Source organism: Cebus imitator, unplaced genomic scaffold (genome assembly GCF_001604975.1).
Source record: "Cebus imitator isolate Cc_AM_T3 unplaced genomic scaffold, Cebus_imitator-1.0 Scaffold339, whole genome shotgun sequence".
Classification (NCBI taxonomy): domain Eukaryota; kingdom Metazoa; phylum Chordata; class Mammalia; order Primates; family Cebidae; genus Cebus; species Cebus imitator.
Genome location: NW_016107654.1, coordinates 2,083,550 through 2,109,282, shown reverse-complemented (window position 1 = coordinate 2,109,282; position 25,733 = coordinate 2,083,550). Strand labels below are relative to the sequence as shown.

The window sequence follows — 25,733 nt, the reverse complement described above, 5'->3', positions numbered from 1 at the left end:
AAAAAAAAAAAAAAGAAAAATGAAGTATTGACATATACTTCAAATGGGTAATTCCTGATGCCAAGAGAAAAAAGCCAGTCACAGTGTATCGTATATTCTGTTTATCTGAAGTGCCCAGAATACGGAAAAGAAGACGATGCTTGTCTAGGGCCGAAGGGAATATGGGGGAACAGAAATGCCTGCTAAACAGCACGGGGTTTCCTTGGGGGATGACAGAAATATTCTAAAATTGATTGTAGTGCTGGCCTCGTAGCTCTGAATATACAAAAAAACACTGGATTATTACTTTAAATGGATGAACAGTATGGCATGTGAATTATGTCTCAATAAAGCTGTTACATATATAAATAACATCCATATACCAAAAGCTGGGGGAAATTACAGCGGCAAGAAATTGAGAGACATGGCCGGGCACAGTGGCTCACGCCTGTAATCCCAGCACTTTGGAAGGTGGAGGTGGGCGGATCATAACGTCAGAAGTTCAAGACCAGCCTGGCCAAGATGAAGAAACCCCGTTTCTACTAAAAGTACAAAAATTAGCCAGGTGTGGTGGCAGGCACCTATAATCCCAGCTACTCAGGAGGCTGAGGCAGAGAACTGCTTGAACCCGAGAGGCAGAGGTTGTAGTGAGCCCAGATCATGCCACTGCACTCCAGCCTGGGTGACAAAGCAAGACTCCATTTCAAAAAAAAGAGAGAGAGAAGCCTTAATATTGTTAAGGGGTCAACTCTCAAACTGTTCGACAGATTCACTACAACATCAATCAACATTTTAGTAATATTTTAGTTAGAGATCAGCAAACAGCAAAGGACTACAATAATCCTTCAAAACAATTCTTTTTTTTTTTTTTTTTTTGGAGACAGAGTCTCACTCGGTGGCCCAGGCTGGAGTGCAATGGTGCAATCTCGGCTCACTGTAAACTCTGCCTCTTGGGTTCAAGTGATTCTCTTGCCTCAGCCTCCTGAACAGCTGGGACTACAGGCACGCACCACCACACCGGCTAATTTTTGCATTTTTAGTACAGACAGGGTTTCACCATGTTGGCCAGGCTGGTCTTGAACTTCTGACCTCAGGTGATTTGCCCATCTCAGCCTCCCAAAGTGCTGGGATGACAGGTGTGAGCCACCGCGCCCAGCCCAAAACAATTTTCAGTAAGAGAATGAAGCTGAAGACCTATGCCACCTGACTCCCAGACTTACGTAAAGCTACAGGAATCCTGACAGTGGGATATTTGGCATAAGCAGAGACATGCAGATCAATGGAATAGAACAGAACTCAGAAATAGGCCTGCACGTACACAGCCGATTGATTCTCGTCAAAGGTGTGAAGGGAATTCAGTGGAGACCTGCTGCTGCAACGTCTGGGCATCCACAGCGGAAGGAAGTGAACCTTCCCCTACCAGATCCCTTCTGCAAAATGAGTCCAAGATGAAGCATTCACCAAAACTTCAGAGCAAAAACTGTAAGACTTTCATAAGAAAAGACACACACACCCAGAATTTAAGGGAGACAAGGATTTCTTGAACAGGCTACAAAAACTGCTGGCCATAAAATAAAACATTAACTGATCTTCGTCAAAATTTAAAATTTCTGGTCTTTGGGGGTCACCATCACGGTAATGAAAAGGCAGGTCAGAGGGGAGTACCTGCAATACACATATGTGAACTCACCTGCCAATTACACAGGAAACTTAAAACCCAATTTTTAAGAAATGGGCAAAAGATCTGAAGAAATACAGCGAAACAGAGTGCTAAGGAATGATTACTCAGCCTGCGAAGCGTGCTCAACAGCAACGCCATCGGCGAGGCGAAGATGGAGACCACAGAGGGATGCCACTGATGTTTCACTAGCAATGGCTGAAACCTCCAGGTGACAGAGACACCCACCGTTGTAAGGGAATGGGGTGCCTGCTGCTCTCACGGGCTGCTGGTGGGAGGGAGCGCGGCCTCACGCAGCCCCTTGGCATCCTGCGTTCACTGGCACGGCGAACACAAAACCACAATACCCAGAAACATACGTGACCTGCTGCTGCACAGTCCCACGCACAGGGGCCTATGAGAGGCAGAAAGGCAGCAGGGGCAGCAGGTGGGGGTCGCACAGGGCCAGGGTGCCAACTGCCAGCCTTGCAGTTCCATGGTAACCCTCTCCCTGCAGGGGACAGCTCTGGCCACAGGGCCTGTGGGCCTGTGAGCAGGTGGCCCTGTGCATTTCCACTTCCCCTTCCCTTCTGGCTCCCCCTAACCTCCCTGAGGTCCACCCAGTGTCTCCTGTGTTCCTCTTCACAGGGCATGGGGAAGGTTCAGGCACCCATCTGTAAGCTCAGTACCCACTTCCATGGGGTGGCCTGAACTCTGGCAAAGCAGGCAACGTTGGAACTGCTCAGGGCCTGAGAGGCCCTCCTATCCAGCCTCAGCCCAGCTGCCCACATCCTGTTCCCTGGACAGACGCTGCTGGGCGTGGGTCCTGGCACACCGCGGCACATCCATCCTGGCTCTGCCCATCGGGAGAGGCCTGCGCCAGGCCCCAGCCTTTCCAGGGTGACCTGCAAGGTCAGCGCTGGCCCCGCCCATCCCTCGGCCGAACACCCAGGCTTGGGCAGCTGCTCCCGGCCCTGGGCCACAGAACCCAGGGGGAGGCAGGGCTGCTGGGTAGGGTCGTCTTCCTTGCAGCCAGCCACCCCCCACCATCGCCCCTCCGGAAGGTACTCCTGCCTGCAAGGGAGACCACCCCTTGAAAGAACTCCAGGGGAACATTCCACAGGAGGAAACTTCTGTATCTCGATTGCAACATTGTACTTGATTGTACAGTGAACTCACTGACTGTAGGCTTTACAAAGGATACAAATACTTTCGGTTTTGGGGGGTTTTTTGAGACAAGGTCTCGCTCTGTTGCCCAGGCTGGAGTACAGTGGTGCAATCCCAGTTCACTGCAGCCTCCGCCTCCCGGGTTCAAGCAATTCTCCTGCCTCGGCCTCCTGAGTAGCTGAGATTACGGGCATGCTCTGCCACACTGGGCTAATTTTTCTATTTTTAGTAGAGACGGGGTTTCGCCCTGTTGGCCAGGCTGATCTCAAATCCCTGACCTTAAGAGATCTGCCCACCTCAGCCTCCCAAAGTGCTGGGATTACAGGCGTGAGCCACCATGCCTGGCCAATATAAATACTTAAAGAAGCCAAAAAGGCACGGAGGAGACGGGCCACACCATCATGAGCCACACATGCACGATGCTGACGAAAGCAGCCAGAGGGTTCGTTGCGGGGCTCCCACCTGCCATCCCAGCACTTTGAGAGGTTGAGGCAGGAGGATCGCTTGAGCCCAGGAGTTCGAGACCAACCTGGGCAACATAGTGAGACCCTGTCTCTATAAATAATTACAAAACTAGCTGGGAATAGCCACACAACTGTGGTCTCAGCTCCTCTGAAGACCTGCGCTGCAGGGGTGTTGGCCACTTAAAGCAGAGGGAACCCTCCACCCCCACCCCTGCAGCCAACATCGCTCCCTGGTCTGCCTGCCTCTGCCTGGGGCTTCCGCTAGGGCCCCACCCTATCCAGGCCAGAGATGAAAGCACCCTCTGCTCCCTGAGCGGGGCTCTGACAGTGTGGATGTATCCCCTCCCAGGCCACAGATATGAGTGCATACCCAGCATCCCCAAGTCCAGCCTCTCTCCTTTTTCTCTGGGAACCCCAAATGGTAGTCCTGAGTTTTGAGCTGCTAGTGGGAACAGCCTCCGACACACAGCCCTGCTTGCTGCCCAGGCAGGAGTACCTTCCGGAGGGGCGATGGTGGGGGGTGGCTGGCTGCAAGGGAGACCACCCTACCCAGCAGCCCTGCTGCCCCTGGGTTCTGTGGCCCAGGGCCGGGAGCAGCTGCCCAAGCCTGGGTGTTCGGCCGAGGGATGGGCGGGGCCAGCGCTGACCTTGCAGGTCACCCTGGAAAGGCTGGGGCCTGGCGCAGGCCTCTCCCGACAGGCAGAGCCAGGATGGATGTGCCGCGGTGTGCCAGGACCCACGCCCAGCAGCATCTGTCCAGGGAACAGGATGTGGGCAGCTGGGCTGAGGCTGGATAAGAGGGCCTCTCGGGCCCTGAGCAGTTCCAACGTTGCCTGATTTGCCTGCGATCAGGCCGCCCCATGGAAGTGGGTACCAGGCTTACAGATGGGTGCCTGAACCCCGCCATGCCCTGTGGAGAGGCACACAGGAGACACTGGGTGGACCTCAGGGAGGTTAGGGGGAGCCCAGAAGGGAAGGGGAAGTGGAAATGCACAGGGCTACCCGCTCACAGGCCCTGTGGCCAGAGCTGTCCCCTCCCGGCATAGGGTTCCTGTCATGGGCCCAGAGTCCCTGTGCCAGAGCTGTCCCCTGCAGGGAGAGGGTTACCGTGGAAGTGTGTGGCTGGTGTCAATACCCAAGCGTGGCTTTGTCTCCATAGCTACACAGAGTGACATCTGCCAGCTGCCATTAAACATCTGCCTGCCCGAAGCCTCTGCTGAGGGCATGAAAGGGACGGCTAGGCGAGCCCCATCAGGCACAGGATGGGGAGCAGGTGCAGGTCTAGGCAGTCCCCTTTCCTTCAGAGGACAGGAGAGACGCCCCAGCATGGCACCACCCCACCCCTCGCTGTGTTCTCTGCCAGCTCCATTTCACCGTCCCTTGACCTCATCAGCCTGCCATGACTAAGGTGCCCGTCCTCAGCGTGGGTGACAATGGCCTCCCCTACACCATGAAATAACAGCCCGGGCCCCGTGCTGTCATCTGCCCCAGCGGTGAGAACAGCAGCCATGCCCATCTCAGCCATGCTGCAGGGACCTGTGGATCCGAATGTGCCAAGGAGACCATGGGAACAGACCCGAGAGTGCAGCCAGGGAGCCGCCGCCCTGAGCCCAGACGCGGCTGGCACTGCCTGCCAGGCCCACTGCCTTGCCCAGGGCAGCCCCTGGCTCCCAGAGTCACTGCTGGACATTCAGATGCCCCCGAGCCTGAGCCCCAGCGGAAGGCAGCTGAACACTCCAGGGGAATGAACAGAGTGGGTAACTGAGGAAGGGGAGCCAAAGAGGAAAGGGGGGCTGCTCAGGCCGCAGCGCCACCGAGTCCAAGGCTCCGGCTTCCTCTGCCCAGCCCACCTCCCGCTCTCTCCAGGAGCTGGCCCATCTCACCCCCGTGGCAGGGGGTAGGGGTGGGGGTGTGGGGGAGGCAGAGGCTGGCGTTTCACAATCTCTAGCTCAGACGCAAGGCCCCTGACAATGCGACTTGGGGATGCCTGGGTCTCACTCTTCAGGAGCTCCCCCTTCAGCTGGAGGAGAGCTGCCCTGGTCGCTTCACCTCCGGTGGACACCATGTTTTTCTTTCACCTCTGGGTGCACCCCACCCCCAGCTCATCTTGCTCCAGGGTCTGCCATCACTGCCGGCCACAGGGCAACGAGGAAGTTCCCTGCCCGCTGCAGGGGTGATGGCTTCAGGCCCAGCAGGGCGCCCTGAAGCAAGTGCTACCGAGATGGGGACTGGTGGGCAGGCAGCACTGGGCCCCGGCAGCACCCACCCAATGGGCTCAGGCCTGCTTTGCTGGGGGTGGGGGCCTGAGCTTGCCTGTCAACCTCACACCCCCCTGCACGGCGCCTTCTCAGCAGCTTCGCTCCTGACTGCAACAAATTGAAAACAACCTAGACGTCCTTTGATAGGGTACTGGATAAATCAAATGTGGCGGCTCCTTCTGATGGGTGGCGTGGCGATGCAGGACCTGGAGGGAGGGAGGAGAGGCAGGGGACTGATGAGACTGACGCTGTGTGGGGACCCTGCCCAAGAGGTGACCCTGCCCAAGAGGCAAGCAGGACCCGGAGGGAGGGAGGAGAGGCAGGGGACTGATGAGACTGACGCTGCGTGGGGACCCTGCCCGAGAGAGGCAAGCAGGACCTGGAGGGAGGGAGGAGAGGACGGGACTGGCGCTGTGTGGAGACCCTTGCCGTGAGGCCGCAGAGACCTCGGGCGGAGGCTGCGTGGGGGTGGAAAAGCAATTAACTTTATCTGTAACATTTTGATTTATGTCAAAAACAGGAGAACAGCACTACAGAACAGGCCGTCCATGATGCTTAACGCAAGAGAGGGTGGAACAGCCGCACGCGTTACCGCATGCTGAGGTGTAGCTCCGAGGCCCTCGGCAATCGCTCAGGCCCACCTCTCACTCGACAGGTGGGGACACTGAGGCCAGAGAGGAGGAGCTCAGCCTGCAGGGACCTCAGAGCACGCTGGTCCTACCAGCTCAGAGACAGCTGCCCAGCTCCACTCCCCCACGGCCCGGCGAAGGTGGCAGCCAGCCTCCTGCGTGGGTGTGAGGATGCTCCCCAGGGCATGGGGAGCCAGCACCCAGGGGCAGCTCCGGGTCAGGGGACGGCCCCCTTCCTCTGCCAGCTCCCCCCATGGCACCGCCACCCAGCACACCCAGTGACGCCAGCGACGTCACAGCCAGTAACCTAGATTTTAACCAAGAAATCACACACCCCCTTTCTCTGCCCCACTTATGGGCTTGCTGAACAGAAAAACCACGACAAGAAACCCAGACTGTGGCATCAGAGCCAAACTGTATGGCAGGTGGGCGGGAGCAGGCCTGGCCCCCCGGCCGCCCACTTGCCACCACGCTGGCGTCGCCAACACCTGTGCAAAAGCAGAGACTGCCTTGCAGCAGCCACGGCCTGGACAAGCCCTAAAGGAACATGGCCTTGGGGGCGTCCCCAGCCCTCAGCCTCAGCAGCACTTTGTACCTCATCTAGTCTGAGGATGGGGGAGTTGGAGGGAAGGCCTCGCCAGAGCGGCCGTCTCCCATCCAGGACTCCACAGAGCCTCTTCTGGCTGCTGTCCTGCCGGCTCCCCGAAAACACGTCAAGGCAGGTGGGCGTGAGGGCTCCTAGCTGACCAAAGTCCAGGTGACATGAGGGCTTAAGGCTGACCAGGCACCCAAGGGCAGATGCATGGGACAAGTCACCAGGCTCCACCTTGCTCTCAGCAAACCCAACACCCAGCCCTGCTTCCCATCACCCCAAACACACCGGGGCCCAAGGTCACCCTGGAGCAGCGGGGGGCTGTGCAGGGAGGACTCTGGGAAGATGTTTGGATGCATCAGGTCTGTTCCTAGTTCCATGGTATAGCTCCCTGACTCATAGGCAGGGCACTGTCTGGCTGCCATCACTGGGGGGAGTCCTCAGGGACTGCAGGGGTGCCCAGCCTGTCTGGGGTTCTGTCCCAGAACTGGAGACCAGGGACAGAGCCAGCCCCTTCCCAATAGGGGCCCTGGGTGGGCCTTAGGAGCCTTCCCCAGCAGCCTCTGGCCAGTCCTGCCTCCCCCAGGGCAGTTATCGGCAGGGGCACATGGAAGTTGCACACGGGGAAGGCTCCCCAGAGGCCTCAGCCGGCCAGCGCAGGAGCACTGACGGCCAGCACAGCCTCTGCGGTGAGCCGGAACCTGTGTGATCTGCCCTTCGGAAGGGCCAATTCAGTAGCTAGCATAGTGTCTGCTCTCAGGAACAATCAAGCCCTACCCCTACCACTGAAAGAAAACCAAAGCGGTGAGGCCCAGATCTAGGTGGCCTGTGAGCTGGCATTCTGCGGAATTCATGCAAACACAGCAATATGCATTTAAATAAAGTAAGGCGTTCTCAGGAAGACACCGAGACACCGCGGAGCCCAGAGCACCTGCTGGGAAGGCAGTGGCTTCTCCTGCAGGCAGAGAGGGAGGCAGGCTGGCTAACACAGGGGCCACCCTGCTGTCCAGGCTGTGGTGCACAGGGGTGCAGAGATCCAGCTGTCCTAGTCCAAGCTAGCGGGTGGTCCCGGCCCCCTTTGCCCCATCAGCACTGCAGGAGGGGAAGGGCAGGCGGGCGTCCCACCAGGGCTCGAGGGTATGTATGGGGTAGAGCGAGTCCCCACGCTGCCCCTCGGGGTCACCACCTGCCCGCTGCTGGCACTATGTGCCCAGGCCACTGCACACAGCCCAGACATACAGTCAGGTTGCAGGAACACTGGCTCCCAGGCCCCAACTGTGGGACTCTGCCCAGCAAATCCTCAACAGTCTCCAGACTGTAACCCGGGAACCTCAAATTAGGGCAACCTTTTGGGTCCCAGAGGGGGAGCAGCCCTCCTTGCAAGGAACGAGGAGGAGTGGGACACCCACTGACCCGGCTTGGTTCAGTGGGCACTTCCAGGTCTGTCCCTAATGCAGGGCCTGGAGAGGCGGCGGCAAAGGGGCTGGGTTGAGGGGAATCTCCGGACCTCGTGGGTGAGATACAGGCTAAGGTTAAAGGGAAAGGAGGTGGACCCTCCCGGACACCGTGTGGTGCGAGGCCCTTCACAGACGGGGCATGTGAGCCCTCGGACAGGCCCCTGGGCCACGGAAGCCTGCAAGACCCTTCCTACAGGCTGGCAGTCACCCAGGAGCTCCTGTGTCACCCAGCACCAAGTCAGGACCCCGTGGTGACAGAGCTCTGCCACCTCGTCCGGGCTCAGTGGGGGGCTCCCCTGTGGCCCCCGAACTAACGCCCAAGGCCCAGTGGCCTCCTGAGCCGCCCGGGTCCCAGGCATGCCCCGCTTCACAGCCAGGTGACTGTGCATTACCTGCGTAGCTGCCGGAGGCCTTGATGTACATCTGGCCGTACTGCTCCTCCACCATGGTGTCGTAGGCCTCATCATCCTCCTCGTCGTCCTCGTTGTGGTACGAGGTGGGGCTGTCAGTGGTGGGCAGGCTGCTGGCGCCCGGACTGGTCCGCTCCCCCTGGGGGTAGGGCACCTGCTGGATGCCGGGGATGAGGGTGGCCAGGCTGGGAACCCCGTAGTAGGAGACTCGGGGCAGTTTGAGAGGGGCTGCGCCTGCCGCGACCGCGGCCCCCGAGGCCACCGCCACACCGTCCCTGGGCCCCGTCTCCAGCGGGCGCTTGGGGGCCAGGCCTGGGCCGGCAGCAGGCGGCAGCTCCATGGCTTCATGCTTGACGCGGGTCAGCAGCGGGATGGGCACCGAGGGGGACACGACGTAGGGGGCGGCGGCGGCGGCGGCCGGCTGCAGCTGGTTGCAGGGACTCTGGGGTTCGGAGCCGGCGTCCTCGATCACGGCGGTCTGCGAGTCGCAGTGGGGCGAGCTCACCTTGAACATGAGGTCGGTGCCGCGCTCCACGATGTGCTGGATCTGCAGGAAGCCGGCCGTGTACATGACCACGAGCTGCTCGCTGGCCGTCATGGTGAGCCTGCCCGTGTAGCAGAAGGACAGGATCTGCTGGAAGCAGGCAGGTGGCACGGAGCCGGGCAGCTCGAAGGCGCTCTTGCTGTTGCCACTGAACAGGTCGCGGAAGTAGAGGCTGCTGGCGGCCAGCACCGCGCGGTGGGCCTTGAAGGCCTGGCCCTTGACCACGATGGACACATCGCAGTAGAGGCCCAGCAGGCGCTGCTCGTTCAGGCAGCCCAGCACGGTGTTCCCGAAATTGGGGATCTCGATGTGCAGCATCTGAGACATGGCGCGGGCGGGCGGGCGGGCGGCAGGGCTGGGCTCTCAGCGCGGGGCGGCCCTAGCGGGGCTCATCTGCAGGGCAGGAGGCACGTGGTCAGTCTCCACCCCCCGGGGCAAAGGCTCCCGCCCGAAGGGCCATTCCCGCACTCATCCCCTGCCACGGGCCTACAAAGAGCGAGCCTTCCCGCCACCCTCCCCGCCCCTCCCAGCTGGGACACCCCAGAGAAGGGACTGGGGTCTATGAGACCCCCTGGCTGAAGGGCAAGATGGCCCGGCCTGCGCAGATGCAGACCGCCGACGGCGCTGCCCGCCAGCAGCGCTTCCACTCCACTCCTGGGGGGCTGCTCTCAGCGACCAGGCCTCAGCAGGCGAGAAGGAAGCAGGCCCGGACCTGCCCCGGGACAGCAGACGGGAGGCGGGGGAGCGGGGAGCAGGGAAGTGGGGGTGGATAGGACGCCCCTTGGCAGCTTTGCAGCCACTTTCTGCCCCTCAGAAAAGTTCCAGCCCGCACAGGAGCCCCTGGCTGCGCTGCCTGCCCGGGAGGGGCCCCGCTGGAGCAGTGGCCAGGGCGGGGGGGGGGGGGTCTCGAGCGGTACAGTTAGCGGTTGGCTTCTTTTCCCCTCTTCCTTCTGGGCAGCCTCTCCGAGGGCCCTTGGGGGGAAGGCGGGCCGGCGTCCCCGGATCCCCCCGAGGCTCCCGGGCAGGTGGGGAGGGGCTGGGGGTTCCGAGAAGTCTGCGGAAGCGGCGTCCACTCCTCCCCCGCGCAGAGACCACCCTGGGCGCGCCCGCTCCGCTCTCCAGCGTGTTCCCAGGTCCCCGCGCCGCCGCCAGAGCAGGAGTTGGAAGCCTGTCGCAGCCCCACTCGCGGACGCCCCCGCTCGCCTCGCTCCCCACGCGGGCCAATCCCGACCAGCCCGGCCCCGGCCCAGGTGACTCGGTGGTCCCCGCCCTCGCCGGGCTGCCCGGACCCCGGGGCTGGAAGCTGGGGCGGGCGCCGCTGTTTATCCGGCGCGGACTCCGCAGGGGGCGGGGGCGGCCCAGAAGGCGCCGGCCCAACTCCGCAGGGCCGCACAAAGGCCGCTGTGTCCCGCGGGAGGAAAGTGCGGGCGGCCGCAGAGGCGCCGGGCGGCGGGAGGAGGGCGGAGCCACCGCGCGGGGAGCCGGGCAGGTGGACGCGCGCCGGGGGCGGCCCGCAATGCCCCCGCTGCGGAGAAGTTGCCGTCCGGGCGGGGAGACCTACCTTCCGCCACTGCCCGCTCGCCCGGCAGGACAGGCTCCCCGCACGCTCCAAGCCCAGCCCGCCTGCCCAGCTGCTCCGCGAATGCAGCAAACGGCGCGGGAGCCCTGGGGCGGGGAGGGCGCGGGGAGCCGGCGAGGAGGAGGAGGAGGAGGAGGAGGAGGAGGAGGAGGAGATGGAGGAGGAGGAGATGCAGGAGGAGGAGGAGGAGATGCGGGAGGAGGAGGAGGAGGGCAGAGCGCCTGGGCGCCGGGCTCGCGGCCGCAGCTCAGCTGCACCCAGGCCGGCCCTCCCGGGCAGCGCAGCGCATCTCAATGAAGGGGCCGGATGCAGACGAACGTTCCGGCGGCTTGGGAATGAATAGCCGCCTTTGATTTGGGAGCCGAAGTAAATGCCAGCTCCCAGCCCCGGCTTTAAAAACAGTGGAGTGTTGGTGCCAGAGGAATGCGCGGCCCGGGTGCTGGTACGACACAGACTTTTGATGACTCACTGCAATGCAAACAAAGATGGCAGAAATACTGTACAGTAGGGGAGAATGCTTCCCGGTGCCACGGCAACTGAGACGGCCTGGAAATTTATGGTGCAGTTTTGCATATGAATTACCCAGTAAACTGCCTCCCGGCCTTCCAGGACAGCCCCAGTGTCAAAGCATTTAAACTATTCCAAACAGTCTGCAGAGCTGGCAGAGCTCAACTCCTCCAGCGCGGGCGGGCGGGGATGGGCAGGGGTGCCGGGGGAGGGGTCGAGGAGTCAGGACAGTTGTGGGGAGCCAGGTGAGGGAGGGGAGCCAGGGAAAGCGGGGGGGAACGTGCAGCAGGGGGTGAAGAGAGGCACAGAAACAGCAGGCGGCTGGTGGGCCAGGCAGCACCCCAGGTCCTGGGGGCCTCAGAGCTGTGTCCTCTGCCCAGGCGGTAGGCCCGGCAGTCCAGCCCCAGCACCCCTCCCCGCGTTCTCCTGGCGCTTTAAAAAAAAGAGCGACTTTGTGGCTGGGCAACCAGGAGCCGGAAGGGGCAGCCCCGCCTGGGAGGTCCCAGCAGAGGGCAAAGCAGCTGCCCGCTCCTCCCGCACTCCCCGCTACTCCCGGCAGCAGCCACGCAGGCTCCCGGCAGACCCACTGCTCAGCCGACACCAGCTGCACCTCCTGCCCAAGAGGTCCACAGCGTCTGGCCCTTACTGAGTCTTTTCCTGGGAAGGGGCTGCTGTGCAGGGCCTGTGGTGGCCCCGGGACCCCTCCAGAGAATGTGCACCTCATCCTGGGCTCACACTACCCTCTGCTAAGCTGTGTGGGGCCCTGGGGCTGACCTCTGGACTGCCTGGCCTCAGTTTCCCTGCTGCCAGCTGTGACCCCAAGGAACAGCACATTCCACCCAGAAGAAGGGGCTGGGTCCAGGCTGGAGGCTGCAAGGTGAGCCCCTCCGGCCTGGGCAGCCACCTCCACCACCCTCAGGGTAACGCTGGTAGCAGTATCCGGAAGAGTTCCGAACAGGCCTGGTGGGAGGCAATGCGACACCACCCTGCCCCTCACTCCCGGCGTCCCTCTGAGGCATCCGGAGACCAGAGAGAAGGCCATCTGGCTCCTCCCTAGTCACACACCGTGGGCTCAGCTTCTCCAGATCAGACAAAAAGCCACCAAATGGGGACGGGAAGAGATCCAGGTGCAGGGAAGCTGCCGGGCAAAGGCCTTTGGAGTGGCTTCATGCCGGGTGTTTTCTGCCTCCTACAAGGGGCTGGTGCCGACTCAGGGGGACGGGGGCATCTACAGAAACATCCCCTCTCGGCCACTCTGATGAGCTGGGCCACCCCACCGGCCTCAGCCCCGCTGCCCTCCCTGCCATGCCCACCACCCTCAGGTCCCCACCTAGTTGCTGTCTCCTCTCCCAGAAGTCTGCCAAGTGTCCTGGTAAGCTCGGTGAGGGCTGAATGCTGGACACAGCCCAGGTGGTGGGTACAGGAGAGGGGCCTGTGCCACCCAGTGACACAGTGCAGAGAACAGAGGCCCCCGAACGGCTCCCTTCACAGACCCATTGCTTCCACCACCAGGAGCCTCCCAGAGAGCCCATGGCTTCACCCCAAGGACAGGGGGTAGGGATGTCTGAGTCAGACAGGGGCTCTTGTGCCATGAAAGGGGACAGGGAGAGGCCAGCACAGTGCACTGGCTCCTGGAGTCCCAACTGCCTGTGCTGGGCAGGCCAGCAGCCAGGGCTGACACAGAGAGCAAGGGACAGTGTGGGCTCTCCGCCTGTCCCTTCCAGCAGCAAGAGGGTCCTGGCCTGTTGTCCAGGTTGGAATTCTAGGTGCTGTGAGCACCAGCCACTTCCTGTAAGGACACCGCAGCCCTGGATGCTGAGCTGTGAACTGGGGTTAAAATTTACCCTCAGATGGCTCCTGGGGGTGAATGGAACAAGTTTGTGAAGCCCGCAGCGGCAGGCTTACCCAGAGGAAGCCGGTGAGGCCTGCAACCTGCTGTGACCTGGGTGGGACAGCAGCACTCAGCCTGGCGTCCAGGTGGGCGTCTTAGCGCCCAGCCCAGTTCGGCCTGCGTCCACAGCTCAGGGGCTGGAGCCCCAGGGCTTGGGGCCAGACCAGCTCTCTCAGAGAAGGGACCATTATTCCCTTTGAAGGTGATGGGGCCGTGTGGTCCCTGGAGATGGAGGACAACTGGCGCTTTTGCTGCCTTGTCCTCAGGCCACCTGCACCGGTGAGGCTGCAGCCCCACACCCCAGCCAGCCGAGAGCTGGGCAGGAGCTGGTTTTAGGTTGCTTTCTTGGAAGGCTTAAGAACAAAGCTGAACTTTAGGAGAAAAGAATAAAATAAAGCCTTGGCTCAGGCCTTTGGGGCCAGGAAAGCAGACTCCACAGGGAGCTGACCCTCCTGCTGCAGCCAGAGAAGCCCGAGGGCCCAGGTGGGCCCAGGGATGTGAGCAGGCCTGTTTGCTGAGGAGGGCGGGGCCCAGCCTGGCCCCAGACACCAGGGCTCCACACCCTTTTCTGCACAGTGGAGTCAGCCCTGCCCAGCACCACATTCTCTGGTGACTCAGTTTCCCCACTTTGCTTCCCAAGCAATACCTCCTATTCTGTTTCCCCACCTCACCATGAGATTCACCACACCCATGCGCTTATGGGAAGTTCTGCAGGGCCAGGCAGGAAATCAGAGGCCACCAATTCTGTTTACCACAGCCATCCTCAGAGTTGCGGCACCAACCCCCTCGCTCTTGAGATGCCCTTCAGAATGGAACCCACTTTGGGAAACCTCTGCAGATGACCGAGCTGGAGTCCAGCCCCTGCAGCTGTGCCCCGCCCGACACAGACACACACAGGGGCCTCCCCCAGGAAGAAGAAAATACGGCTGGCTGGGCGGGGGAGTCTCTTCTCTGCAAAGCCTCACTTGAGGAAGGCTGAGATCCAGGCCGGGCCTGCCGTGGGGTTAGGGGTCATCAACCATGATGAGCCCCACACCCAGCAACAGGCCGGTGGATACGGGAGCCCTCGGGGAGGACAGGGGCTCGCTGGAGCCAGAGCCAGACGTGCACATGGGTTGGGGCGGCGTCTCCAGAACATACCCCTGCCTGAGTGTCTTCCTAGCAGGATTCACGCAAGGACACAAGTTTCCATGCTGGTGCCAGGCCAGGGAACCTGGGTCCCAGCATCAAGTACCCAGGAGCAGAGGCTCCCGCAGGTACAGGTCCCCTGAAGGCATCCCCCAGCCCAGAGGACTGGGACAGGGACCAGCTGGCAGTCCCACAGCAGGAACCCCTTTCCCAGGACCCAGCCAGCGGGCTCCAGGGCTCCAAGGTGTGAAGGCCTCGTCCAGAGTCCCCAGAAACCCCACGCCCTCCACCCCCAGATTCTAAAGCACTTCCTAAGCCGGGCATAGCAAACCAGAGGAATGCAGCCCTGAATTTCCGCAGATCACCGCCAGCAAGGGGAAGGGAGGCGAGAGAAATTAAATTAAATTAACTTGCAGGATTTAATTTTACCAATCTAATAAAGAGGTTCTGGACCTCGGCAAATGCACAGCCATTAAACACATGGTAGAGGAAGGGGAGAGACGGGGCTTGGGGGGTGTTCTGCAGAGGAGCGAGCCCTCTATCCCCTGTACCCCCAGCCAGGCCCACTCTTAAGCAACCGTGCCCCAGCCCCTCATGGAGACCGCCTGGCAGAAAGTGAGGACATCTCCTAAAAGGTCAATCGAAGGGGCTCCTGGAGCATGCGGTGGTGTGGGGATGGGGCGGGCTGGCTGTGCCAGCTGCTCTGGAGTCAGCAGAGCACACAGGGTGTCAGGAACGAAGCCTGGGAGCTGCTTCCCCAGGGACCTTGCCCGCCTCAGAGCGATGCCTTCCCTTTCCTACACAGCATAGGGGCCCCAGGGGGATGTTCTTTGACCCCACACCTTTGGATGAAGGGCACTAAGGGGGACAAGGGGCGGCAGGGGCCCCAGAGGTTAACCCTGGGGGGTAGAGGCGGCCCAGCTCTGGGTGTGCCAGGGCCCCAGGGAGCTGGGCGAGGCACCAGCTTAGCCCTCAGGTTTGCATTAAACTTTTAAGACACCAGAAAGCAGAGCTGGGCTGCCCAGAGGCCTGGCTGCTAATGGAACCACCAGCTCCAAGCAGATGAGATGCAGGAGCTCTAGGGCAGGGCCCTCAGCGGCCAGGAACTCCCCCCACCCCCACCCCCACCCCGCGGCCCCCACACAAACCAGGATACTGTGTGCCATGTGATCACCTCCCAGCCCCCAGCCCCTCCTCACTGGGCACACAGATGAGGAAACAGAGCTCACAGCTTGGAGGCAGCTGGACCAGGACCTGAACCCAGGTCCGGCCATCACTCTTCCTGGGTGGTCTCTGGTCATCGAGTCGCAAGAGTCAGAGGGGGAGGCCTGGCCCTGCCCAACAGACCCTGGGTAGCCATGACCCGGACCTGGCAGGGCTCCAAAGTGTCTGCAGTGGAGTGGAGAGTTCCACCCAGGAGAGGGGCACACAGGCCCCCAGCTCAGAGTCACAGAGGTGCGGGGGTCTCCAGGATGACGAGCCCCCTTGGACTGCCACTGTCACTGTCACCCTAGCCTGGAGGTGGAGGAGGGCTGTGCAGGGCCAGACCCAGGCTGGGTTCTCTCTGTTCAGCCGGGTCCCTAGGCGGCTTCTAACCCAGACCACAAGCCAGGGCCAGCCTCAGCCGGGAGAGCTGGCGGGAACTGCACTCGAACATCTGCCTGGAAGCGTTTTTCTCAGATGGACAAGGGCGGCACTCCAGGACCTGCAAATCCACAATTCGGCTATCAGCCCTTCCCCATGGCCACCCGTGGGAAGGCCCACAAACAGAGGGGGCAAAGCCAGGGACACGGCAGGGGCCTCCGGATAGCACAGCCCCCAGCCGCCACCCCAGGGCCCCAGGCAGAAGTGCAGCAGCTGGGACCACGGGGCAGCGCTGGGAGGACGCTCCGTCACAGCAGCAGGCTCTGCATCCGATAGGGCGTGGTGCGGTGCCCATGGGGTTGTCTCCGGTGAGGGTCTGGTCCAGGGGCCTATGTGACTCAGCCGCGCCCTGTGCTTCTGAGGAACGACCCAAGTAGCCACCGCTCACCGGAGGCACGGCCCCGGGCACCAACACACGCAATTCCGACTTTCTTACGGACGAGGACTTAGGGAACAAACACAGCAACCAGCAACATGGACGGCTCCGAGGAAGAGGGACTCACAGGGAGGAGAGGGGCAGGAGGGGCTGGGGCGGCCCTGTTGAGTCCCCAAACCCGCCCTGCGGCCCCACACCAGCCAGCAGAGCCACCGTGGTCACTGTGTGATGCTCCTTCAAGCCATAAGACATTCTAGAAGGTTTTCAAAGAATTAAGCTGTGTTTTGAAAAGAGCCCACAGTCTCCCTCACCCATATTTGTAATTTAAATAACATAAGCTTGAAGAGTGTCTCCCTCGGGCATAGTTTAATAACTTAAAAAGCTCGCGCCAGCTCCAGCGCAGGGCCCCCTCCTCCCCCAGGGCTGCCGCAGGGTCCTCCTCCACCGGCTCGGCCAGGTGGAAGCTGAGATTGGGGCTCTGCCTGGGCAGAGCGGCAGGGCAGGGGCAGCGCCCCGCTTGCTCGCCCGCCCCCTCTCATGATGGCCTGGAGCAGCTGTGGCCTGATCACTACCACCTAGGCCTGGGGGTTGCGGAAGCCTGGGACCCCAGGCACCAGCGGCCAGAGGTGGGCGCTGGGAAGCAGTCTGGTGCCAGCCAGGCCCTGCCACCGGTCACCCAGCCCATTAGAGAAGGCGACTCCGTGGCACTCGCTCATGGTTAATATTCATAGTTCTCCTCATTTGCATATCATGCCATAAATAGTCGGGGCGAGGTAAGACACAAAGCTCCCCTGCATTTCTAATTACGCTTGAAACTCTCATGTAAATCAGAGCGACACAGAAACACTACATCAGCCGCTGGGGGTGGGGGCCCAACGATGCCTCCAACTGCCCGCCTCTGGACCCTGGCAAAGGGGATGCTGGCGCCACCTCGGCCTGGAGCCGGGCAGTAGGGGACCCGGGCTGTCCCTTCCTTGGGGGCACCAACTCACCTTGCCTTTGCCCCAAAGGGTGAACTGCAGGGCAGACAGATGCCCACAGGACCTCACAGCCACCTCCATCCCTGCCGCACCCCACCCTGTCTGGACCCCACGCCCTTCCCAGTCACGGACCCTGCACCCCATCCGAGGGGTCTCTGGCGGAAGCAGCAGGCGCCTGCTCAGGAGGAGGCCCAGAGGTCCCCAGGGCCCCGGCCATCCACGTGCCCCCAGGACATTCCCGTCCTGGACCTGGGCTTTCTCAGCTCGACACACGGACATAAACGTGGGAACCACAGACTCTAGGGATGACGGGACAAGAGAGGGAGGTGGGCAGAGGCTGAAATCCACCCCCCAGGCGACATGCTCACCCTCCAAGTCACGAGCTCAATCCAGCCCACCTCAGCATGGCACCATGCACCCAGGTGACAAACCTGTACATGTATCCCTGAATCTACAACGAAAGGTGAAAAAAAAAGACTCAACTCACACAGCACCAGAGATTCGGAATATCCCCGACCTGCACACTTCAGGCACCACCTCGCACTGGGACATAGGATTGGACAAACATCCTGGGCAGAGCCCGAGCCATGCGGGGGACGTGGGGGCAGGTGGTCTCCTGACCACCACCCCACCCAGCAGATAGCACTGGCCCTGGACGGGCAGCCGAGGCCCAGGGGGAGGAGGCATGGCTCTGGGGCTGCAGAGGAAAGGTGCCTCTGCAGGAAAGAAGCGTGATATGGAACCCACATCAGAGCCTGAAACGGCCCCAACCCCTGCAAGCAGCACGGAAACCATCACAGGGTCCCTGGAGACCAAGCTCCAGCTAGGACACCTGGGGGAAAACTGTCACCCAGTGAGCCCAGGAGCAGGGCCATCCCCTGGGACTAGGGGCACCCTCAGGGCTAAGGCAAAGGTGCCCAGGCCAGAGCCACACAGGGGCTGCAGAGCTGAGCAAAGGGCACAGCCACACTTGGTGTCCAGATGCAGGGCCCTGAGGATTCACCAGGTCAGCACCTCCAGAGAGGAGCCGGCAGACCTGGCGCTCCTGAGAACGTGTGGAGAGCAGCAGCCTGAGGGGAACCACTTGCACCCTGGCTGCGAAACTGGATCGGCTGCCTCCTGGGGTGTGTGGTCCAGACACTTAGGGACCCAAGGGAGTGGGGGGATGCAGGGGGTGCCGAGGTCACTAGGCATTAAACAAAAGCCAAGTCCTTGTCCCGCAACGTGTCCGGGTTGGCAGGCCCAGCGAGGAACCTGAGCAGGCTGCTGGCCGGACTTCCCAGCCCACTGCAGGGATGGCCTCCATCTGGTTGGCCTCAGTTCTCTCTCCATGACAGGGACAGGGAAGGGACAGTCTGTCTTGGGCAGGGCCGCTGGACACACGGGGACTGTTGGGTCTCTGTGCATGACCATGTGGCTGACAAGCATGTCACCTGGCTTCCCCAGCCCTTTGCTTGACCTGCTCCGTCAGAGTCCCCTGGGGAGTCCCCACCTCCCTACTGAGTTAACTCGACCCTAACCCCTCCACCCTAACTCAACTGCAGCCAAGACCCACTCAGACATCCCGACCAGAAGCGGGGTCTGCCGCCTGTCCCCTCCTTAGGGTGCACTGGGAGCTGCCCCGGGGGACCTGCAGGAGACACAGGCCCGAGGGACACAGGGTGACCCCGCGCTGCCATTACATGGGGATGCAGTGATGCCTGCTGCCCGCATCTGCCCTGGCAGCAGGCCCAGACCTATTTTTAAGTCCATTTACTAGAAATCCCACAAATTAAAGGAAATACGGATAATGTAGTAAGAATCCTGGGGGCCAAGTAAAAGCTGCACATAATTGTCCGCGTGCTCCAGTGTGAGAATCTTAACCACAAAACCCAGATCTCCCCAAAGCTCTTTTGCAACACCGAAGAATCTTGTGTAAAGGAGGGAAAAAAGGCGGGAGGCGGGGCAGGCTGCACTTGGCTCCAGGATCACGGGAAGCCCCTGGAGCTGGCTGGGCTGCCTTGAAGCCGGGGCCATAAAAGGTAATTACCAATATGAAAAATAAAGACCATAAATAAAACACCCAACTTCTATGGCTCAGGGACGGGAACTGTGAAACTGACAGCACACGGTTCTTTCCAGAAGGCAGGGCCAGGCCAAGGCCCATCGCTCTCCCTTCCCTGAGAGTCAGCTCCACACGGGGCCGGGTGGGGGATGCCACCCTCCCTGATTCACCCAGTCCAGGCCCTGGCCCAAGAAGGCCAAATCCCATCTGACCCTCCCTGGCCAAGGCCAGACCCCCCACCGCATGCTCAGCCCCACCAGGTCTCAGAGCTGCCAGTGGGGGAAGCGGGACGCGTCCGGGTGAAGAGCGTGGAAAACACAGCCGGTGAGCACTGAGCCCTTGGGGACCCTCAGAGCCCTGGACATGTCCCCACCAGCCCACAGCCTCCAGGCCTCAGCCCTCCCCTGCTCACCCCTCCTGTCAGACATGGCTCTCCAGGGGTCCGCCAGCTGGCCAGAGCCTTCTCCTCTGCATCTGAAGCCCCCAGCACAGCCAACCCCTGAGAGACTGTGGGTGCAGGGGCAGGCCAGGACCCCTGACACCCCAGCTGGAGTGTTCACCCAGCACAGGCTGCCCGGCCTCCACCACTGGGACCCCCAGCAGGCACTGCCCATGGCGGCAGCTCCATCTCCTGGGCGCTCACCACACAGGGGCAACCCTCAGATAGAGGGGTTCCCTCCCTCCTGGCTCAGACGCTGGAGGCCACCAGGCCCAGCTCCCAGGCAGCCCCTCTCACCCAGGAACTGTGGCCATTGAGGGGTCCATGGCATTTGGCTGCAGGAAGGGGCTGGAGGCAGAGGGAAGGCAGCCGGGGGAAGGGTGGATGGGTGGGCTGTGCCGATCACACCCAGAAGGATACGCAGTTCAAGTTCGGGGGCTAAGCCCACGCCTGCACCCAGCAGGTCTACCCAGTCCCCAGCTCTAGCCCCAGCCCCAGCCCTCATATAGCCAGGGGGCAATACCCTTCTGAGAGGCGGATCAGAGGTCTACCTGGCAAGGAGCCAGGTAGGTGGTGACAAGCCCTGGAAGCAAAGGAAAGCAAGTTCAGGTGCACAGCAGCCGTTAAGAAAAGTGATGCCGGCGCAGTGGCCCATGCCTGTAATATCAGCACTTTGGGAGGCCAAGGCGAATCACCTGAGGTCAGGAGTTTGAGACCAGCCTGGCCTACAAGGCGAAATCCCGTATCTATTAAAAATACAAAAATTGGCCAGGTGCAGTGGCTCACACCTGTAATCCCAGCAGTTTGGGAGGCCAAGCGAGCGGATCACAAGGTCAGGAGTTCAAGACCAGACTGGTCAACATGGTGAAACCCTGTCTCTACTAAAAAAGACAAAAATTAGCTGGGCATGATGGCTTGTGCCCGTAATCCCAGCTACTTTGGAGGCTGAGATAGGAGAATTGCTTGAACCAGAACCCAGGAGGCAGAGGTTGCAGTGAGTCGAGATTGTGCCAATGTACTCCAGGCTGGGATACAGAGCAAGACTCCATCTCAAAAAAAAAAAAAAAAAAAAAAAAAACCTCTTAAAGAGCTGTGCCCTCATTGGCTAGCAGATACTGCACAACTTCACAAATCTAACACTGTTAGAACTCCCAGAATATAATAAAACTGTAGGCCTGGCGTGGTCACTCAGGCCTATAATCCCAGCACTTTGGGAGGTCAAGGCAGGAAGATCACTTGAGCCCAGGAGTTTGAGACCAGCCTGGGCAGCACGGTGAGACCTTATCTCTACAAAAAATTTAAAAATTAGCTGAGTGTTGTGTGCGCACCTGTGGTCCCAGCTACTCGGGAAGCTGAGGCGGGAAGATCACTTGAGCCCAGGAGATCGAGGCTGCAGTGAGCTATGACTGCACTACTGCACTCCAGCCTGGGTGATAGAGTGAGAACCTGTCTCAAAAAAAAAAGATAAAAGTAAATCCTAATCCTTAAAACCTACTAGAATGAGCAAACAAGCACAGCAAGACTACAGAACATAAACTCAGTAAACAAAAATCACAAGTATTTCTCCACACTTGCAGTGAACAATCTAAAAATACAATCAAGTAAACAATTCCACTTACAACGGCATCAAAAAGCATAAAATACACAGGAATACATTTCACAAAAGTAGTGTAAAGCTTCTACTTTGAAAGCTGCAAAACTCTGTTGAAAGAAATGAAAGATCTAAATAAATGAAGAGATATCCATATTCATGGGAGGGTAAGACCTAACATGATTAACGTCTTCCTTAATAATGTTAATTAAGGAATACACCCCAAATTGATCTACAGATTCAATGCAATCTCTACCAAAATCCTGGTTAACTTCTTTGCCAGTATTGAGGAGCTGATGCTAAAAATCCGTATAAAAACGCGAGGGACCCAGGATCACCAAAACGATATTGAAAAAAAGGAGCAAAGCTGGAGCAGTCATACCTCCCAATTTCAAAATGTGCGATGAAGCTACCGTCATCAAGAAGGTGTGGTGCTGATCTAAGCACAGACTTAGATCAATGGAAGAGAAGTGAGTCTATAAATATATTCATGTGTCTGCAGTCAATTAATTTAACAAGAGTGCCAAGACCATTCAATGGGGAAAGAATCGTCCTTTCAAAACATGGTGCTGGGACAACTGGATATCTACATGCAAAAGAATGAGGCTGGACCCTTCCCTCACACCATATACAAAAATTAACTTCAAATATTTCAAGGACCTATATATAAGAGCTAAAACTATGAAATTCTTAAAAGAAGATAAAGGAGTAAATCTTTGTAGTCTTGGGTTAAACAATGGATTATTAGATATGACACCAAGAGCAAAGTAACAAAAGGGAAAAACAAACCAGGCCAGGTGCAGTGGCTCATGCCTGTAATCCTACATTTTGGGAGGCTGAGGCAGGAGAATCGCTTGAGCCCAGGAGTTCAAGACCAGCCTGGGCAACATAGTGGGACCTTATCTCTATAAAAAATAAAAAGTTAGGCTGGGCGAGGTGGCTCATGCCTATAATCTCAGCACTTTGGGAGGCCGAGGTGGGCGGATCACTTCAGGTCAGGAGTTCAAGACCAGCCTGGCCAACATGGTGAGCCCCGTCTCTACCAAAAACACAAAAATTAGCCAGATGTGGTGGCAACACGCCTATAGTCCCAGCTACTCAGGTGGCTGAGGCAAAGAATTGCTTAAACCTGAGAGGCAGAGGTTGTGATGAGTCAAGATTGCACCACTGCACTCCAGCCTAGGCAACAGAGCAAGACTCGGTCTCAAATAAACAAACAAATAATAAAAAATTAGCCAGGAGTGGTGGTACATGCCTCTAGTCCCAGCTATTCAGGACGCTGAGGTGTGAGAATCACCTTAACCTAGGAGGCTGAGGCTGCAGGAAGGAGCTGGAGCCATGATCACGCCACGGTACGCCGGCCTGAGTGATGGAAACCCTGTCTCCAAAACAAAACAAACAAACAAAAAAGAAAACCCAGACAGACTTCCTCAAAATTTGAAAATCTTGTGCTTCAAAGAATACCATAAAGAAAGTAGAAAAAGCCTGGGCATGGTGGCTCACACCTGTAATCCCAGTACTTTGGGAGGCCGAAGTGGGTGGATCACCTGAGGTCAGGAGTTTGAGACCAGCCTGGCCAACACGGCCTCAAACTAAAAGTACAAAACTAGCTGGGTGTGGTGGTATGTGCCTGTAATCTCAGCTACTGGGGAGGCTGAAGCAGGAGAATCACTAGAGCCCAGGAGGTAGAGGTTGCAGTGAACCACAGTCGTGCCACTGCACCCAGCCTGAGCAACAGAGTAAAACTCTGTCTCATAAAAAAAATAAAGAGAAAGTAAAAAGAAACCAAAGAATAAAAGGGACTATCTGCCAACCATACAAGAGACTTATATCCAGAATATATAAAGAACTCTGACAACAATAAAAAGACAACCCAATTTAAAAATAGGCAAGCATCTGAAGAGATATTTCTCCAAATACTATACACAAATGTCCAATATACACACACAAAAATACTCAGCATCATTAGCCATCAGGGAAATGCAAATCAAAACCGCAAAGAGATACCACTTCATACCCACTACGATGGCCATAATAGAAAAGACGGAAAACAAAGGTTGGCGGAAATGTAAAAAGATGTAGCGGGAATACAAAATGTTAAAGCCACTGATTTCCATAAGTCTGCTATTTCCTCAAAAGATCAAAGAGAATTACTACATGACCCAGCAGTTCCAACCCTAGGGATGCAGCCAAGAGGAAGGAGAGCAGGCACCCACGCAGAAACGTGTTCACAGAGTGTTCCTAGCGGTATTACTTGCAATAGCCAAGAACTGGAAATACCCCACCTGTCCATCATGTGCTGAATGGGTAAGTAACACACGGAATATCCATACGAGGTCATTCGGCAATAACAGGAATGAAGTACTGACATAGCGCGAATGAGCCTTACGCCAAGTGAAACATTACGCTAAGTGTAAAAAAAAAAAAAAAAAATGTCGGTCACAAAAGGCCACATATGATGAGATTCCATTTACATAAAATGTCCAGAACAGGTCATTTAATAAGATTTTTTTAAAAAAAAGAGATTTGTAGTTGCCTAGAGCTGGGAGCAGTGGGGGTGAGGGAGAGATGGGTTTTTAGGAGGTGATGAAGATGTTCTAAAATTCATTACAGTAATGGTTGCATAACTCTAAATACAGACGTGTTGATGGACAATGGGGATATATTCTGAGAAATGCATCATTAGATGATTTTGCTGTTGTGCAAACATCACAGAACACACTGAAACAAAGCTAGACAGCACCGCCTACTGCACATGGAGGGTCCGTGGCACAGCCTAGTGCTCCTGGGCTATAAACCCGCACAGCATGTTCCTGTACTGAACAGAGCAGGCAAGTGAACACAATGGGAAACACTCATACATCAAAACACAGAAAAGGTATAGTAAAAACACAGGATAAAATATTTAAAATGGCACATTGTATAGGGCACTTATTATCATGAATGGAACTTGCAGGACTGGGCATTGCTCTGGGCGAGTGAATGTGAAGGCCTGGGACATTACTATACACTAATAAAGACGGTATAGACACTGTACATTTAGGCTACACAAAATTTATGTTTTTCAAAAAAGTAATTGTGCAGCTGGGCATGGTCACTCATGCCTGTAATCCCAGCACTTTGGGAGAATGAGAAAGGTGGATCACCTGAGGTCAGGAGTTCAAGACCAGCCTGGTCAACATGGCAAAACCCCATCTCTACTAAAAAATACAAAAATTAGCCTGGTGTGGTGGTGCTCGCCTGTAATTTCAGTGACTCAGGAGGCTGAGGCAGGAGTAACACTTAAACCCAGGAAGCAGAGGCTGCAGTGAGCCAAGATCCCACCACTGTACTCCAGACTGGGCAACAAAAGTGAAACTCTGTCTAAAAAAAAAAAAAAGTAATAGTGCAGTGACATTATGATGGCTACAATGTCACTAGGCAACAGAACTTTTCAGCTCTATTATAATCTCATGAGAGCACCACTGTATATGTTGTCCGTTGTTGACTGAACTGTTGTTATGCAATGTGTGACCATATACTAAAAAACACTGAATTGTACAATGTATAAGTGAATTGTATCGCATGTAAATTGTCCCAATAAAGATGTTATTTCAAAAAGAAAAAATACAGATAAATCAAAATGAAATTTTTTAAAATCGAGTGCCTCACAGGAAGGCAGGAAAAAGAAACAAAAGGCAGAATAGAATCAAATAAGAAAATAGGAGACAAGGCCTCAGCACATCAATAATTCCATTAAATGTAAATGATCTAAATACACCAATTAAAAGACAGAGATTGATGTAACACTTTTCTTTTTTTTTGAGTTTCACTCTTGTTGCCCAGGCTGGAGTGCAATGGTACGATCTTAGCTCACTGCAACCTCCATCTCCCAGGTTCAAGTGATTCTGCCTCAGCCTCCTGAGTAGCTGGGATTACAGGCACCCTCCATCATGCCTTGCTAATTTTTGTATTTTTAGTACAGCTAGAGTTTCACCATATTGGCCAGGCTGGTCTCAAGCTCTTGACCTCAGGTGATCCACCCGCCTCAGCCTCCTAAAGTGCTGGGATTACAGGGGTGAGCCACTACACCCAATCTATAGAATACAGTTTAAAATATGACTTAGTTATAGGCTATCTAAAAGAAGCTCACTTCAGGCTGGGCACGGTAGCTAATGCCTGTAATCCCAGCACTTTGGGAGGCTGAGGCAGGTGGATCACCTGAGGTCAGGAGTTCAAAGACCAGCCTGGCCAACATGGTGAAACTCCATCTCTACTAAAAATACAAAGATTAGCCGGACCAGTGGCAGACTGAGATAGGAGAATCCCTTGAAACTGGAAGGTGGAGGTTGCAGTGAGCCGAGATCATGTCACTGCACTCCAGCCTGGATGACAGAGTGAAACTCAGTCTCAAAAAA

The 25,733-nt window shown here is 57.6% G+C and overlaps 1 protein-coding gene across 3 annotated transcripts in view; it reads right to left on the bottom strand.

The window, feature by feature from the left end:
• The window catches only part of NACC2 (NACC family member 2), a 91,182-nt gene that overhangs the window by 41,134 nt on the left and 24,315 nt on the right, over positions 1-25,733 (bottom strand). The window contains exons 1-2 of one of the 3 annotated variants that reach the window (XM_037730271.1): positions 10,719-10,828; positions 8,596-9,550 (exon numbers count right to left, since the gene is read on the bottom strand). In XM_037730271.1, the coding sequence (XP_037586199.1) occupies positions 8,596-9,484 (889 nt within the window). In that variant the 5' untranslated portion in view covers positions 9,485-9,550; positions 10,719-10,828. Of the gene's footprint in view, positions 1-8,595; positions 9,551-10,252; positions 10,420-10,718; positions 10,829-25,733 lie in introns of those variants that run through there. The other 2 variants (XM_037730272.1, XM_017505669.2) reach the window with 2 other exon arrangements.